Source organism: Coregonus lavaretus, assembly GCF_964263955.1.
Source record: "Coregonus lavaretus genome assembly, chromosome: 31".
Classification (NCBI taxonomy): Eukaryota; Metazoa; Chordata; class Actinopteri; order Salmoniformes; family Salmonidae; genus Coregonus; species Coregonus lavaretus.
The window spans coordinates 9,216,479-9,234,168 of NC_140018.1; the positions used below are offsets into that span (position 1 = coordinate 9,216,479).

General features: G+C 41.4%; 1 protein-coding gene across 3 annotated transcripts in view; it reads left to right on the forward strand.

Annotated features, from left to right (window-relative positions):
• The window catches only part of LOC311106851 (CYFIP-related Rac1 interactor A-like), a 41,231-nt gene extending 27,326 nt beyond the window's left edge, over window positions 1-13,905 (forward strand). The window contains exons 3-13 of one of the 3 annotated variants that reach the window (XM_084149222.1): window positions 115-194; window positions 3,952-4,073; window positions 4,300-4,405; window positions 4,745-4,881; window positions 5,023-5,100; window positions 5,401-5,517; window positions 5,782-5,861; window positions 5,984-6,110; window positions 12,582-12,652; window positions 13,020-13,079; window positions 13,656-13,905. In XM_084149222.1, the coding sequence (XP_084005348.1) occupies window positions 125-194; window positions 3,952-4,073; window positions 4,300-4,405; window positions 4,745-4,881; window positions 5,023-5,100; window positions 5,401-5,517; window positions 5,782-5,861; window positions 5,984-6,110; window positions 12,582-12,652; window positions 13,020-13,079; window positions 13,656-13,761 (1,074 nt within the window). In that variant the 5' untranslated portion in view covers window positions 115-124 and the 3' untranslated portion in view covers window positions 13,762-13,905. Of the gene's footprint in view, window positions 1-114; window positions 195-438; window positions 515-3,951; window positions 4,074-4,299; window positions 4,406-4,744; window positions 4,882-5,022; window positions 5,101-5,400; window positions 5,518-5,781; window positions 5,862-5,983; window positions 6,111-12,581; window positions 12,653-13,019; window positions 13,173-13,655 lie in introns of those variants that run through there. The other 2 variants (XM_084149223.1, XM_084149224.1) reach the window with 2 other exon arrangements.
• Window positions 13,906-17,690: the final 3,785 nt, after the last annotated feature.

The following is a 17,690-nucleotide window of genomic DNA, read 5'->3' on the forward strand; positions in this document are numbered from 1 at the left end:
TTGAATGTTATTTCCACAGTAATTGTTCTCTTGAATCATTTGACACATTGCATTTGTGAATATATTTAAATGTATCTACAAGTATTTATTTTTGTTTTTATCATTTTTGATCAGGTTTGCTGGAATGGGTAATCTTCTAAAAGTCCTTACAAGGGAAATAGAGAACTATCCACATTTTTTCCTGGACTTTGAAAGTAAGTCTGAAGGAGGAGTGTGCAGGAGTTTGACCGGAGGTGTAACCATTAAATTCTTCTCTCCTTCAGCCCCAGTCAGTGTAACCACAAAACCACCCATAGATACAAGCAGGTGGTTTGTATCTATGGGTCACCCCTGGATATAAAGCTGTGTGGGTGTCTGTCTGTACCTGTCTCTATCGCTCTAACACACCACACACCTCTTTCTCTCTCTTTTTCTCTCGCTTTTCTCTCTTTCAGAAACCAAATGGGGAATCTATTAAAAGTGCTCACTTGCACTGAGCTTGAGCAGGGGCCAAACTTTTTCCTTGACTTTGAAAGTGAGCAAAGCTTTTGCCTGGCCTGTGTTCTTCTTCCTTCTCTATATCTTTACTTCTGTACAGCTCCTTTACTAACCAGGGTTTGGGGACAATTCCATTTCAATACACTTCCAATTCCAGAACTGAGAAGTGACAGGTATTTTCAATTAGGATTTGTTTTCATTGGCCGAATTGAACTGGAATTGATTCTGACCCTGTTACTAAGCTACCTGCATGCTTCATAGTCTATGCTCCTAGAACAGCCCATTGCTTGCCTATTGTCTATCATCTAATCAAGTGATATCTGTTTTAAAGCTGAGCTCTTTTGCATGCACCATTTCCTCATGTCTAATGGCAGCAAATTATGCATCATCAACAAAAAAAACCTTCAACTGATGTCCTGACCTTTTTAGTGCTCTCTGCTTTTCCTGATTAGTTGTCCTGGAGTAGAAAGCAGAACTAAGCCCACATTTAGTTAGAACTAACATAGTGATTGTAAACGATAGTGTCTCATGTTATTGTACATCATGTATTATCTGGAATGGCTAGGCTGTATGTTCATTGCTTCATTGCCTTGCACTCTTCCTACACATGATATAGGCTAGGGACAGCAGCTGAACTGTTAACATATTAAAATATCCTGTTTTGGTTGAAAAATGTCACAGAGAAATGGGGGAAGCACTCACACCAAGCATATTCCTTAGTGGTAGCCTAATTCACTCTCGTGTTGTCATAGTGCCATCACTTGTTTATCTACCATAGAGAAAGGGAAGGAAGGGAATATTTTACAATGCATTTACTCTACACAGTCGTAGTATTTTTAAATCAACTGATGTTCTGTGTTTAGTCTGTCGGGAAATAATGTAGGTTACTGACTGACTGTGTTAGCGGCAGCTTATAATATCAAAATGCCTTGAGTATAATTAAGAGCATGCCCTCTAAATGGCAGAGCTGTAAGCCTCTGCCTTCTGTAGCTGTGTAGGGAGGAGCAGGTTGTGCTGGTATAATACAGAGTAGCCTTTCCTTGTCTCCTCATGCTTAGGTGATCTTTGAATCTAGAGATATTCATGTTTATGTCATGCTTGCTGAATGTTTTACAATTCCCTCACTAAAGTATATTGTATCATGCTATTCGTTGCTGAGATTATATTCTAAGCCTTAGAAGTTGTATTACTGTGCAAGAAAATGGCCTATACATACATACATACATACATACATACATACAGTGCATTCGGAAAGTATTCAGACTCCTTGACTTTTTCCACATTTAGTTACGTTAGCCTTATTCTATTTTTTGTGTGCAAAAACGGATACTTTATTTACATATGTATTCAGACCCTTTGCTATGAGACTCAAAATTAATCTCAGGTGCATCGTGATTCCGTTGATTATCCTTTAGATGTTTCTACAACGTGATTGGAGTCCACCTGTGGTAGATTCAATTGATTAGACATGATTTGGAAAGGCCCACACCTGTCTATATAAGGTCCCACAGTTGGCAGTGCATGTCAGAGCAAAATCCAAGCCATGAGGTCGAAGGAATTGTCCGTAGAGCTCCGAGACAGGATTGTGTCGTGGCACAGATCTGGGGAAGGGTACCAAAACATTTCTGCAGCATTGAAGGTCCCCAAGAACACAGTGACCTCCATCTTTCTTAAATGGAAGAAGTTTGGAACCACCAAGACTCTTCCTAGTGCTGGCCGCCCGGCCAAACTGAGCAATAGGGGGAGAAGGGCCTTGGTCAGGGAGGTGACCAAGAACCCAAAGGTCACTCAGACAGAGCTCCAGAGTTCCTCTGTGGAGATGGGAAAACCTTCCAGAAGGACAACCATCTCTGCAGAACTCCACCAATCAGGCCTTTATGGTAGAGTGGCCAGACGGAACAACTCCTCAGTAAAAGGCACATGACAGCCCGCTTGGAGTTTGCCAAAAGGCACCTAAATGACTCTCAGATTATGAGAAACAAGATTCTGTGGTCTGATGAAACCAAGATTGAACTCTTTGGCCTGAATGCCAAGCGTCACGTCTGGAGGAAACCTGGCACCATCCTTACGGTGAAACATGGTGGTGGCAGCATCATGCGGTGGGGATGTTTTTCAGTGGCAGGGACTGGGAGACTAGTCAGGATCGAGGGAAAGATGAACGGAGCCAAGTACAGAGAGATCCTTGATGAAAACCTGCTCCAGAGCGCTCAGGACCTCAGACTGGGGCGAAGGTTCACCTTTCAACAGGACAACAACCATCTAAGCACACAGCCAAGACAACGCAGGAGTGGCTTTGGGACAAGTCTGAATGTCCTTGAGTGGCCCAGCCTGAGCCCGGACTTGAACCCGATCGTCTCTGGAGAGACCTGAAAATAGCTGTACAGCGACGCTCCCCATCCAACCTGACAGAGCTTGAGAGGATCTGCAGAGAAGAATGGGACAAACTCCCCAAATACAGGTATGCTAAGCTTGTAGCGTCATTCCCAAGATGACTAGAGGCTGCCAAAGGTGTTTCAACAAAGTCCCGAGTGGCGCAGTGGTGATGCAGTGGTCTAAGGCACTGCATCGCAGTGCTAGCTGTGCCACTAGAGATCCTGGTTCGAATCCAGCCTCTGTCTTAGCCGGCCGCGACCGGGAGACCCATGGGGCGGCGCACAATTGGACCAGCGTCGTCCAGGGTAGGGGAGGGAATGGCCGGCAGGGATGTAGCTCAGTTGGTAGAGCATGGCGTTTTGTAACGCCAGGGTTGTGGGTTCGATTCCCACGGGGGCCAGTATGAAAAATAAAAAAAGTAATTTATGCACTCACTAACTGTAAGTCGCTCTGGATAAGAGAGTCTGCTAAATGACTAAAATGTAAATATAAAGGGTCTGAATACTTATGTAAGTGTGATATTTCAGTTTTTTATTTTTAATAAGTTAGCAAACATTTCTAAAAACCTGTTTTTGCTTTGTCATTATGGGGTGATGTGTGTAGATTGAGGGCAAAAAAACAATTTCATCCATTTTAGAATAAGGCTGTAACGTAACAAGTCAAGGGGTCTGAATGCTTTCCGAATGCACTGTACGTACATACATACATACATACATACATACATGATTTGTTTTTGACAAACAAATAGTCATACACAGTAATATATCCAAATTCCTGTTAAAGGACAGTTTGTCTCATCACATAATCATTGAAAACCAAAGTGGCAGAATGTGTACGAGTTTAATGTCCAGTACAGTGTTGTGTTGTCTATATGCTGCCTGCTAGCTAGCCAGGCTAACTATTGTTGTGTTGTCTATATGCTGCCTGCTAGTTAGCCAGGCTAACTGTTGTTGTGTTGTCTATATGCTGCCTGCTAGCTAGCCAGGCTAACTGTTGTTGTGTTGTCTATATGCTGCCTGCTAGCTAGCCAGGCTAAATGTTGTTGTGTTGTCTATACGCTGCCTGCTAGTTAGCCGATCTAACTGTTGTCGTGTGTGTCAGATGCACAGCCCACAGACTGTGAGAGAGATGTATGGAACCAGGTGAATGCGGTGCTCCAGGACTCTGAGAGCATCCTCTCTGGCCTACAGGCCTACAAGGGAGCCGGACTTGAGATACGAGATGTATGTATATCTACTGGATATGCTGACACACACAGTCGTAGTCATAGGCTATGCATATTCGCACTCACAAATGTGCGTGCAGACTCACTCAAACAAACCTATACATTTATCGCACAATTGATGATTTCATACCAGACATCTCAGAATGTTTTCCAGTTCTCTGACCTGTTTTTTTTTTTATATTCCATATAGATGATGTATATTTAACCATGGTGTGTGTCCCCAGGCCATTCAGAACCCAAATGACATGCTCCTACAGGAGAGAGCCTGGAACTCAGTCTGCCCCTTAGTCATACGACTCAAAAAGTTCTACAGTTTCTCGCTGAGACTAGGTAAGTCCAACATTCTTCCCTCCACAAAGAAGCACTTAGCGCAGAGGGGGATTACATTTTAACTACTATCAAAAGCCAATCAATAACATGTTGTGATGTTGGTATACTATTAAGTGTAATCTTTTTCACATTGGAGACATTAACATTTACATTTACATTTACGTCATTTAGCAGACGCTCTTATCCAGAGCGAAAAAATAAACATTTTTATTTTTTGTACAACCTTTTTCCTTTGCCAGGTGTGTGTAGAGGACCCTACATAGCCTGCTGGAGAGTCTGGCGTGTTTAAAACCTAACTCATATTTGTAATGTAATATCTGTGTGTTTCTTCTCCTGTAGAGAGGGCCCTTCAGAGCCTGCTGGAGTCCCTGACGTGTCCCCCCTGCACCCCCACCCAGCACCTGGAGAAGGAGCAGGCTCTGGCCAAACAGTTTGCTGAGATCCTTCACTTTACCCTGCGCTTCGACGAACTCAAGGTCAGACTCTCGCGCGCACACACAAATAATTTCAACTGTTAATTTCTGTACACAAGTTTGCACCTGTTTTATTCCCTCTGATAAATAAGAGTTCCCATGTTGTGTCTGTTGGAACTAAATGATTGTCCTCTTGACTTTCAGATGAGAATTCCTGCCATCCAGAACGACTTCAGTTATTACCGGAGGACGATCAGTCGAAACAGGATAAACAACATGAATGTGAGTCAGAGAAATAAATGTTATGTCGGTAATGTCTAGGGTTGCAAAAAATCATGTAATGTTTCCTAATCTTACAACAGGGATTTCTGAAAAACCTGGCAATTTTGGGAAAGTTATCAGAATTTTGTGACCCTAGTCATGTCTGTTTTAGTCTTGATGTGACAGAATAGCTTGTCTGTGTTTGGCCTGGTTAGCAGTCCTCTGTTGTTGACATCAAGTCTCCTCTGCCTTGAAGCTAAAGATGGATCAGATGTTGACCCTCAGACTCTGTGCTTTCCTCTTGTTCTGTTTTGTCTTAAGTTGGATATAGAGAGAGAGGTCAACAATGAGATGGCTAACAGGATGTCACTGTTCTACGCCGAGGCGACGCCCATGCTGAAAACCTTAAGCACAGCTACGACAAACTTCGTAACAGAGGTAGGCGACACCTCCTACTTCTTATTGTTAGCTGCTCTGTGAAAAGATTTGATGGTTAGATTTGTGTTAACTTAAGTTGATAGCAGCACTGTCTAATAGAGTTCAGTGGTGTTCAGTTTTGTTACACTCTGTTCAGTCCGATTTTGAAGGAAGTGGGTGTTGTGTTGATAGTTGTAAGTTCATTAAGGCTGGTTCCCTCATTTCTTCACCATTTTCAGTCTGATGATGGTTGTGTTGATAATCGTTACCTTGTTGTATCTCCAGAATAAGACCTTACCCCTGGAGAACACCACTGACGTTCTCAGTACAATGGCCAGTGTCTGTAAAGTGATGCTGGAGACACCGTGAGTTGACTTGATTTACTTTACCTGTAGACATTTAGCAGAGTGACTATATCCTGAGTGACGGTCTGTTTAACAATGCCACACTATAAACGACACTTCAGCGCGTCTTTCTCTCCCTCCAGAGACTACACGAGCAGGTTCAACAGTGAGGACACGCTGCTGTTTTGTATGAGAGTGATGGTTGGCGTCATCATCCTGTACGACCACGTTCATCCCAACGGAGCCTTCAACAAGTCCTCCAAGATAGATGTGAGAACCTCCTCTCTCACATATATAAACTCAGCAAAAAAAGAAACGTCCACTCACTGTCAATTGTGTTTATTTTCAGCAAACTGAACATGTGTAAATATTTGTATGAACATACGATTCAACAACTGAGACATGAACTGAACAAGTTCCACAGACATGTGACTAACAGAAATTGAATAATGTGTCCCTGAACAAAGGGGGGGTCAAAATCAAAAGTAACAGTCAGTATCTGGTGTGGCCACCAGCTGCATTAAGTACTGCAGTGCATCTCCTCATGGACCAGATTTGCCAGTCTTGCTGTGAGATGTTACCACACTCTTCCACCAAGGCATCTGCAAGTTCCCAGACATTTCTGGGGGGAATGGCCCTAGCCCTCACCCTCCGATCCAACAGGTCCCAAACGTGCTCAATGGGATTGAGATCCGGGCTCTTCGCTGGCCATGGCAGAACACTGACATTCCTGTCTTGCAGGAAATCACGCACAGAACGAGAAGTATGGCTGGTGGCATTGTCATGCTGGAGGGTCAGGATGAGCCTGCAGGAAGGGTACCACATGAGGGAGGAGGATGTCTTCCCTGTAACGCACAGCGTTGAGATTGCCTGCAATGACAACAAGCTCAGTCTGATGATGCTGTGACACACCGCCCCAGACCATGACGGACCCTTCACCACCAAGTCGATCCTGCTCCAGAATACAGGCCTCGGTGTAACGCTCATTCCTTCGACGATAAACGCGAATCCGACCATCAGCCTTGGTGAGACAAAACCGCGACTCGTCAGTGAAGAGCACTTTTTGCCAGTCCTGTCTGGTCCAGCGACGGTGGGTTTGTGCCCATAGGCGACGTTGCCGGTGATGTCTGGTGAGGATCTTCCTTACAACAGGCCTACAAGCCCTCAGTTCAGCCTCTCTCAGCCTATTGCGGACAGTCTGAGCACTAATGGAGGGATTGTGCGTTCCTGGTGTAACTCAGGCAGTTGTTGTTGCCATCCTGTACCTGTCCGGCAGGTGTGATGTTCGGATGTACCGATCCTGTGCAGGTGTTGTTACACGTGGTCTGCCACTGCGAGGATGATCAGCTGTCCGTCCTGTCTCCCTGTAGCACTGTCTTAGGCATCTCACAGTACGGACATGGCAATTTATGGCCCTGGCCACATCTGCAGTCCTCATGCCTCCTTGCAGCATGCCTAAGGCACGTTCACGCAGATGAGCAGGGACCCTGGGCATCTTTCTTTTGGTGTTTTTCAGAGTCAGTAGAAAGGCCTCTTTTGTGTCCTAAGTTTTCATAACTGTGACCTTGATTGCCTACCGTCTATATGCTGTTAGTGTCTTAACGACCGTTCCACAGGTGCATGTTCATTAATTGTTTAAGGTTCATTGAACAAGCATGGGAAACAGTGTTTAAACCCTTTACAATGAAGATCTGTGAAGTTATTTGGATTTTTACTAATTATCTTTGAAAGACAGGGTCCTGAAAAGGGGACGTTTCTTTTTTTGCTGAGTTTATATATATATATATATATATATATATACACACATACATACATACATACATACATACATACATACATACATACATACATACGCACACACCTACTCATTCAAGGGTTGTTCTTTATTTTTACTATTTTTTACATTGTTGAATAATAGTGAAGATATCAAAACTATGAAATAACATATGGAATCATGTAGTAACCAAAAAAGTGTTAAACAAATAAAAATATATTTTACATTTGAGATTCTTCAAATAGCCACCCTTTGCTTTGATGACAGCTTTGCACACTCTTGGCATTCTCTCAACCAGCTTTTGAGGAGGTCACCTAGAATGCGTTTCAATTAACAGGTGTGCCTTCTTAAAAGTTAATTTGTGGAATTTCTTTCCTTAATGCGTTTGAGCAAATCAGTTTGAAAGTTTCTTCAAGTGCAGTCGCAAAAACCATCAAGTGCTATGATGAAACTGGCTCTCATGAGGACCGCCACAGGAATGGAAGACCCAGAGTCACCTTTGCTGCAGAGGATAAGTTCATTAGAGTTACCAGCCTTAGAAATTAGACACATCTCAACATCAACTGTTCAGAGGGGACTGTGTTAATCAGGCCTTCATGGTCGAATTGCTGCAAAGAAACCACTACTAATGGACACCAATAAGAAGAAGAGACCTATTTAGGCCAAGAAACACGAGCAATGGACATTAGACCGGTGGAAATTTGTCCTTTGGTCTGGTCCAAATTTGAGATTTTTGGTTCCAACTACCGTTTCTTTGTGAGACGTGGTGTGGGTGAACGGATGATCTCCGCATGTGTAGATCCCACCGTAAAGCATGGAGGAGGTGGTGTTATGGTGTGGGGGTGCTTTGCTAGTGACACTTTGCTGGTGTACTGATTTATTTAGAATTCAAGGCACACTTAACCAGTATGGCTACCACAGCATTCTGCAGCGATACACCATCCCATCTGGTTTGGGCTTAGTGGGACTATCATTTGTTTTCAACAGGACAATGACCCAACACACCTCCAGGTTGTGTAAGGGCTATTTGACCAAGAAGGAGAGTGATGGAGTGCTGCATCAGATGACCTGGCCTCCACAATCCCCCGTGGTTTGGGATGAGTCGGACGGCAGAGTGAAGGACAATCAGCCAACAAGTGCTCAGCATATGTAGGAACTCCTTCAAGACTGTTGGAAATGCATTCCAAGTGAAGCTGGTTGAGAGAATGCCAAGAGTGTGCAAAGCTGTCATCAAGGCAAAGGGTGGCTATTTGAAGAATCTCAAATATAAAACATTTTGATTTGTTTAACACTTTTTTTGGTTACAACATTATTCCATATGTGTTATTTCATAGTTTTGATGTCTTCACTGTTATTCTACAATGTAAAAAAAAAAAAAAACTTGAATGTGTAGGTGTGTCCAAACTTTTGACTGGTACTGTATGTATGTATGTATGTATGTATGTATGTATGTTTACATACACTTAGGTTGGAGTCATTAAAACTCGTTTTTCAACCACTCCACAAATTTCTTGTTAACAAACTATAGTTTTGGCAAGTCGGTTAGAACATTTACTCTGTGCATGACACAAGTCATTTTTCCAACAATTGTTTACAGGCAGATTATTTCACTTATAATTCACTGTATCACAATTCCAGTGGGTCAGAAGTTTACATACACTAAGTTGACTGTGCCTTTAAACAGCTTGGAAAATTCCTGAAAATGATGTCATGGCTTTAGAAGCTTCTGATAGGCTAATTGACATAATTTGAGTCAATTGGAGGTGTACCTGTGGATGTATTTCAAGGCCTACCTTCAAACTCAGTGCCTCTTTGCCTGACATCATGGGAAAATCAAAAGAAATCAGCCAAGACCTCAGAAACAAAATTGTAGACCTCCACAAGTCTGGTTCATCCTTGGGAGCAATTGCCAAACGCCTGAAGGTACCACGTTCATCTGTACAAACAATAGTAGGCAAGTATAAACACCATGGGACCACGCAGCCGTCATACCGCTTAGGAAGAAGACGCGTTCTGTCTCCTAGAGATTAACGTACTTTGGTGCAAAAAGTGCAAATCAATCCCAGAACAACAGCAAAGGACCTTGTGAAGATGCTGGAAGAAACAGGTACAAAAGTATCTATATCCACAGTAAAACGAGTCCTATATCGACAACCTGAAAGGCGCTCAGCAAGGAAGAAGCCACTGCTCCAAAACCGCCATAAAAAAGCCAGACTACGGTTTGCAACTGCACATGGGGACAAAGATCTTACTTTTTGGAGAAATGTCCTCTGGACTGATGAAACAAAAATAGAACTGTTTGGCCATAATGACCATCGTTATGTTTGGAGGAGAAAGGGGGTTCCTTGCAAGCCGAAGAACACCATCCCAAACGTGAAGCACGGGGGTGGCAGCATCATGCTGTGGGAGTGCTTTGCTGCAAGAGGGACTGGTGCACTTCTCAAAATAGATGGCAGCTTGAGGAAGGAAAATTATGTTATATATTGAAGCAACATCTCAAGACATCAGTCAGGAAGTTAAAGCTTGGTTGCAAATGGGTCTTCCAAATGGACAATGACCCCAAGCATACTTCCAAAGTTGTGGCAAAATGGTTTAAGGACAACAAAGTCAAGGTATTGGAGTGGCCATCACAAAGCCCTGACTTCAATCCTATAGAGAATTTGTGGGCAGAACTGAAAAAGTGTGTGCGAGCAAGGAGGCCTACAAACCTGACTCAGTTACACCAGCTCTGTCAGGAGGAATGGGCCAAAATTCACCCAATTTATTGTGGGAAGCTTGTGGAAGGGTACCTGAAATGTTTGACCCAAGTTAAACAATTTAAAGGCAATGCTACCAAATACTAATTGAGTGTATGTAAACTTCTGACCCACTGGGAATGTGATGAAAGAAAGAAAAGCTGAAATAAATCATTCTCACTACTATTATTCTGACAATTCACATTCTTAAAATAAAGTGGTGATCCTAACTGACCTAAGACAGGGCATTATTACTAGAATTAAATGTCAGGAATTGTTAAAAACTGAGTTGAAATTTATTTGGCTAAGGTGTATGTAAACTTCCGACTTCAACTGTAATATATACAGTGGGTGGAAAAAAAGTATTTAGTCAGCCACCAATTGTGCAAGTTCTCCCACTTAAAAAGATGAGAGAGGCCTGTAATTTTCATCATAGGTACACGTCAACTATGACAGACAAATTGAGGGGAAAAAATCCAGGAAATCACATTGTAGGATTTTTTATGAATTTATTTGCAAATGATGGTGGAAAATCAGTATTTGGTCACCTACAAACAAGCAAGATTTCTGGCTCTACAAGACCTGTAACTTCTTCTTTAAGAGGCTCCCGTGTCCTCCACTCGTTACCTGTATTAATGGCACCTGTTTGAACTTGTTATCAGTATAAAAGACACCTGTCCACAACCTCAAACAGTCACACTCCAAACTCCACTATGGCCAAGACCAAAGAGCTGTCAAAGGACACCAGAAACAAAATTGTAGACCTACACCAGGCTGGGAAGACTGAATCTTCAATAGGTAAGCAGCTTGGTTTGAAGAAATCAACTGTGGGAGCAATTATTAGGAAATGGAAGACATACAAGACCACTGATAATCTCCCTCGATCCGCAAGATCTCACCCCGTGGGGTCAAAATGATCACAAGAACGGTGAGCAAAAATCCCAGAACCACACTGGGGGACCTAGTGAATGACCTGCAGAGAGCTGGGACCAAAGTAACAAAGCCTACCATCAGTAACACACTACGCCGCCAGGGACTCAAATCCTGCAGTGCCAGACGAGTCCCCCTGCTTAAGCCAGTACATGTCCAGGCCCGTCTGAAGTTTGCTAGAGTGCATTTGGATAATCCAGAAGAGGATTGGGAGTGTCATATGGTCAGATGAAACCAAAATAGAACTTTTTGGTAAAAACTCAACTCGTCGTGTTTGGAGGACAAAGAATGCTGAGTTGCATCCAAAGAACACCATACCTACTGTGAAGCATGGGGGTGGAAACATCATGCTTTGGGGCTATTTTTCTGCAAAGGGACCAGGACGACTGATCCGTGTAAAGGAAAGAATGAATGTGGCCATGTATCGTGAGATTTTGAGTGAAAACCTCCTTCCATCAGCAAGGGCATTGAAGATGAAACGTGGCTGGGTCTTTCAGCATGACAATGATCCCAAACACACCGCCCGGGCAACGAAGGAGTGGCTTCGTAAGAAGCATTTCAAGGTCCTGGAGTGGCCTAGCCAGTCTCCAGATCTCAACCCCATAGAAAATCTTTGGAGGGAGTTGAAAGTCCGTGTTGCCCAGCGACAGCCCCAAAACATCACTGCTCTAGAGGAGATCTGCATGGAGGAATGGGCCAAAATACCAGCAACAGTGTGTGAAAACCTTGTGAAGACTTACAGAAAACGTTTGACCTGTGTCATTGCCAACAAAGGGTATATAACAAAGTATTGAGAAACTTTTGTTATTGACCAAATACTTATTTTCCACCATAATTTGCAAATAAATTCATTAAAAATCCTACAATGTGATTTTCTGGAATTTTTTCCTCATTTTGTCTGTCATAGTTGACGTGTACCTATGATGAAAATTACAGGCCTCTCATCTTTTTAAGTTGGAGAACTTGCACAATTGGTGGCTGACTAAATACTTTTTTTCCCCACTGTATATTTATAAATAAATGGGCCGGTGGTAGCCTCGAGGTTAGAGAAGGCTGCCGGTTCGAATCCCAGTGCTGAGGCGTTGGTTAAAGCAGGAAACAAATTCCCATCACATATGGAATAATAAAGTATATATTCTATACATACAGTGGCTACTGAAAGCCTAATATTAGCCTGATGTTAGCATCAATTGTACCTCGCTGTTTTGTCTAAATCATGTCAATTGAAAATTTGTGTAAATGTCTGTTTGAATGTTTTACAGGTATCCAGAGTAATTGTGGATTTTTGTTGTTTTTCATCAGATGAAGGGATGCATAAAGGTCCTCAAAGAACAGCCAGCAGATAATGTTGAAGGTCTCCTGAACGCCCTCAAGTAAGTCTCTATCCTCGCCCCAGTTGAGTACGTCTCTGATGAGGAGACTGTACGTCTCTGATGAGGAGACTGTACGTCTCTGATGAGGAGACTGTACGTCTCTGATGTCCCACCTTATTGAATTGAAATACCAAATTATTTATAAATGGTGCTGTGGTAGGAGTGCTACTTCGCTTCCAATGTTACTGAAAGGTAGAGGGTGCTCTCTGGATAGAAGGGTTTCCCCAGCAATACAGCAAACAATCCAAGGAACTCCTGTATATCTTTTAAAAACCTTTTTATTAAATTGGTTCATTTTGATAGAAAAGGTTCAAAACAGCCACCTAGGTGTTTCAGCCCTGTGGCTTCATCCTGCTCTGTCTTTCAGGTTCACCACCAAACACCTGCACGACGAGTCCACTCCAAAAAACATCAGATCGATGCTTCAGTAAGGTTTTTATATGAAGAGGATCAGTGTACTGACCTCAACGAAAGATGTATATGTTTACATAATTTAAAAGACTGGATGTTAATACTTGTGTATTTACATAGTCATTCCCTCCAAGAACATGTACCTTTTACTTAGAAAAATGAATAACCTATTCTGTTATTATGTTGACATACCTTTCAGCCTTAGAAACTTAGCTTGGCAAGTAGTATTTGGAGAAACAAGCACTCTGGTTGGTTCCTGTGACTGAGCCAAGCACACTGGTTAGTTCCTGTGAGTGAGCGGGCGAATGAAAGGAGCTTCATCTGTGGTTTGCGTCAACAAAAGATTAATTCCAAATCGACTCCTAGCCTGGGGTGTATTAATTAGTCGGATTCCGTTTGCAACGGAAACCGTTTACTGTTTACTGCAGGAAGCAAACGGAAACAAACAGAGCAAACGGAACCCAACGTGCAGGGACCTACCTGCATGTGTCCAATAGAAACTCTTGTTTCTGTTGCAAAGCGTTTTCTGATTGGAGTAAATGGTTTTCGTTGCAAAACTTTTGAAGACTAATGAATACACCTCTGGTTCCAGATCTGTTTGCCCTGTCTTCCCAACTCCTATGGATGTCAGATGGCAAGGTGAAAATTGTTCAAACCTACACGAGCATCTCCTATCTACAGGAGTGCCAAGGGAGTAGGGGCTAGCTAGGGCTTGGTTTGGAATTTAGCAAGGGAAGCATTGAGGGGAAAAAGTGATGGCTTTCATATAAAGTGTTCTCAGTAAGTTGGTGTGCATTGTGCCTTGTTGGCAAGAAATTGACAGAAAAGGCAGTACGCGCCATAAGAAATAAACAAATCAACCAAATGTTAATTTTCTTACTTGTATGACTGGAGGATGGAGATACAGTGTGATTTTAGTTTTCTTTATCTTTCATGAGGGGTTTTTCTTGTCGGTATTTGGGGCTCTGTATCAACAGAAATCTATTGTTCAAAAAAGCAGCTTTAAATAAAAACTGTCAGGTTATATTTAAGTGACACTGAGTGCCAAAAAACAATTCCTTCTACCGTTTTTGAGATCTCTACTCCGGTAGTAGGATGGCGGTGGTGATGAACCTTTTAACTTCTCTCCTAGTAATTATATTTTATCCTGTAAGGACAAGTCAGACTTCTCTACCCTATAGAGTACCACAGTATGAGTCATAATACCCATAAAACCTAGCGGTCAAACAAGGAAATGGTTCCAATTGTTTTTCCACCATTCATTTTTCCCATACGGTTTAGAAACACTTAAAATAAGTTCTGTGTTTCGTGTCAGCTTACCCTGGAATGAGGTTTTGATAACTGTATAAATCTGTCTAGGACAAGGTGACTTTTATCAATATATTTGCCTGTATTTAACCCCCAAAAATGAAACATTAATTAGCTGCTAATGTGGCTATCATAAAGAACTACAAATGCCATAAAGATCTGGACGAGTAATCTGGTAAGAATCTCTGGATAATGTTAGCTAAGTTTAGTAATTAATAAATTGTCAACATTTCTTTAAATTGACATTTCTGTTAACTGTCTTGTGCACATTTTAAATTGACCAGTAAAAAAATAAAATAATACTTTAAAGTACTAATTAAGTAGTGTTTGGGCTATCTGTACTTAACTATTTATATTTTTGACTACTTTTACTTTTTACTCCATACATTTTCCCTGACACCCAAAAGTACTCGTTACATTTTGAATGCTAAGCAGGACAGGAAAATGGTCCAATTCACACACTTATCAAGAGAACATCCCTGGTCATCCCTACTGCCTCTGATCTGGCGGACTCACTAAACACAAATGCTTCTTTTGTAAATTATGTCTGAGTTTTGGAGAGGGCCCCTGGCTATCTGTAATTTAAAAATATATATATGCTTAATATAAGGAATTTGACATTATTTATACTTGTACTTTAATACTTAAGTATATTTAAAACCAAATACTTTTAGACTTACTCAAGTAGTATTTTACTGGGTGACTCACTTATACTTGAGTAATTTTCTATTAAGGTGTCTTTACTTTTACTCAAGTATGACAATTGGGTATTTTTTCTACCCCTGAAATTGACACAATACCTCTAAGCAAAGATGTCAGCTAGAGATGACGTGCAGCGATTTGTAGTCTTGCATGATGTCTACTTTGATGCTAATTAGCATTTTCGAATCTGAGAGTTAACAGAACCGAATATATTGATTAAAGTCACCTTGTCCGAGAGAGATTTACATGGTTATCAAAACATCACGCCAGGGTAAGCCTACGTGAAACACAGCCCTTATTTGAAGTGTTTCTAAAATCCCCTATGGGAAAAATGTATGTTGGAAAAATGATTGGAACCATTTCCTTGTTTGACCTCTAGGTTTTATGGGTGTTATGACACTGTGGGCCTCTATACCTGAGTGTACACTCGTTCCCTCCCACATTGGTGTGGTGTATTGAGTACAGGGAGTTCTCACACCTGTCCATTCCATGAAGTACACACTTCGAGAAGCAGGGTTGGGAATTGGACTGCGGTGAAAAAGAAATCCCTGAAAATGTATCATTTCAGTATATAAAGTGCCATTCTGAAGAATAAAGCCTGGTCTCTTTCTATTTATTTTTTTACTCACATCCAGAATACAAAGATATTTGTGTCACTGATTTTGTTTGGAATGACTCAAAGATTAAATCTGGAGTCTTAATTTGATGATTGATTAAATGTATACATTTCAGACTGGTGTTAAACCTGTGTAACATCTGCTGCCTTTTGAGCTGTTCTTTGTGTAGACTGTGTAGACCATTGTTTCATGCTAATGAATGTTGACCAAAGGAGCATTCTGGGAGAATTCTCTAAGCTCATTCAGCTTGTATACAATAGTGTATGTATATTTAACTTGGTTCAGTGGTCAATTAAATTAATATAGTTAATAACCAGAGAACAGTATTGGAAAGTTATCTACAAAATGGCAGGATTGTGAGTGGCGTCTGTTGTAATGAAAATACATGGTGTTCTATGAATTGGAGAAAACCGTTGTTTAGGGATCTGACTTAACATATAGGTCAGACAATCGCATGTTAGGATTAATGACTTGTAGAAAACCTGTGTTGTGCTGCGGTCTCGATCCTGTCTGTCCAGACCAACGTGGAATTTAAGCTGTTAAAAGATGGACCATTAGACTACAGTGGTTCCCAACCTTTTTGGGTTACTGTACCACCAACTGAATGTTGCTCTGCCCTGAGTACCACTGAAGTACTGTAAGTCACTTTGGATAAAAGCGTCTGCTAAATGGCATATTATTATTATTATAAGTACCCCTTGTGCATTTTACCAGTAGGCCTATGGTCTCATTGGTCTTCTCAAGTACCCCCTATGGGTAGGCCAAGTACCCCCAGGGGTCCTAGTACCCCCAGGGGTCCTAGTACCCCTGGTTGGGAACCACTAGACTAATAGGCCGTTGTAATGTTGAGCAGCATCCAAACAATTAGCCAGCTCCTGCCAACTCCATTGCTGTGTTTACACCGGCAGCCCAATTCTGATCTTTTGCCCAATTATTGGCAAAAGAGCTGATCTGATTTGTTAAAAGATCCAATTAGTGAAAAAAAGATCAGAATACAGCTGCCTGTCTAAACGCAGCCAATGAGTGACGGAGTTGGCATGATGGCACAAACAGACTAAAGACTACTAAACAATAGCTAAGCCTTTACAAATGTATCCTGTTCACTGTCCTGTTCAGTTTTCCTTATCAGAGAAAGGCAACCCTAGGACCATTTTTAAAATTGGCTTTTTCAATAGACTAAAGTAGCTTGTACCTTTTACTTGTCGCTAAGTCAGCAATATAGACACCAACCTCAGAGAATAATGAATTAAATGTATTTAATTAGACAGTAAATAGGATTTACAGTGCTATTGTGAAATGAGACAATGGGCTATAGATTTTGAAATCCATGCAAAGTCTAAATATCTAGCTATATATTAAACAGTATCAATTTTGATATTTCATACACACAATGCATCTGTGCACTCATCGTAACATAAAATACTACTAAAAAACATTTGTTGAACGACATAATATCCACCATGGATTTTAACATTCATGTTAATTGTTTATTTTCTGGTAATCCATAATACACTGACAATTGAGACATACTTTTTGTGTGATGGACATAATTTGTATATGCAATGAATGAATACTGTACATGGACAAGACTTTCAGCAAGATGTACAGTATGATATTGATACATATACTGAAGTTGTTTCTAAGGTTTCATTCCAAAACAGATTTCTGTCAAACCTCTGTCAGTATTGAACTCCAAAATGCCTTTTTCAGCCCAATATATGCTATTATGATTATTGTGTGTTGTATGCAAGCTGTATTGAATATTATTGAGATATTTGAATATAAAAAATATATATAAAAAATAAACGTTTACTGACTTCTGTTTATTTAATGGTTTGGAACGCTGTCCCTGCAGTCTGCAGTACTGCAGTGCTCCACAGGGTGGCGTTATGATTAACTGATCTGATCCACCACTGGAAGCTGGTAGTTGTGGTGTCGCTGAAACCCCAAAACATGTATGTCAATAACACATGATACAGGACATGCACAATAAGAAAGAA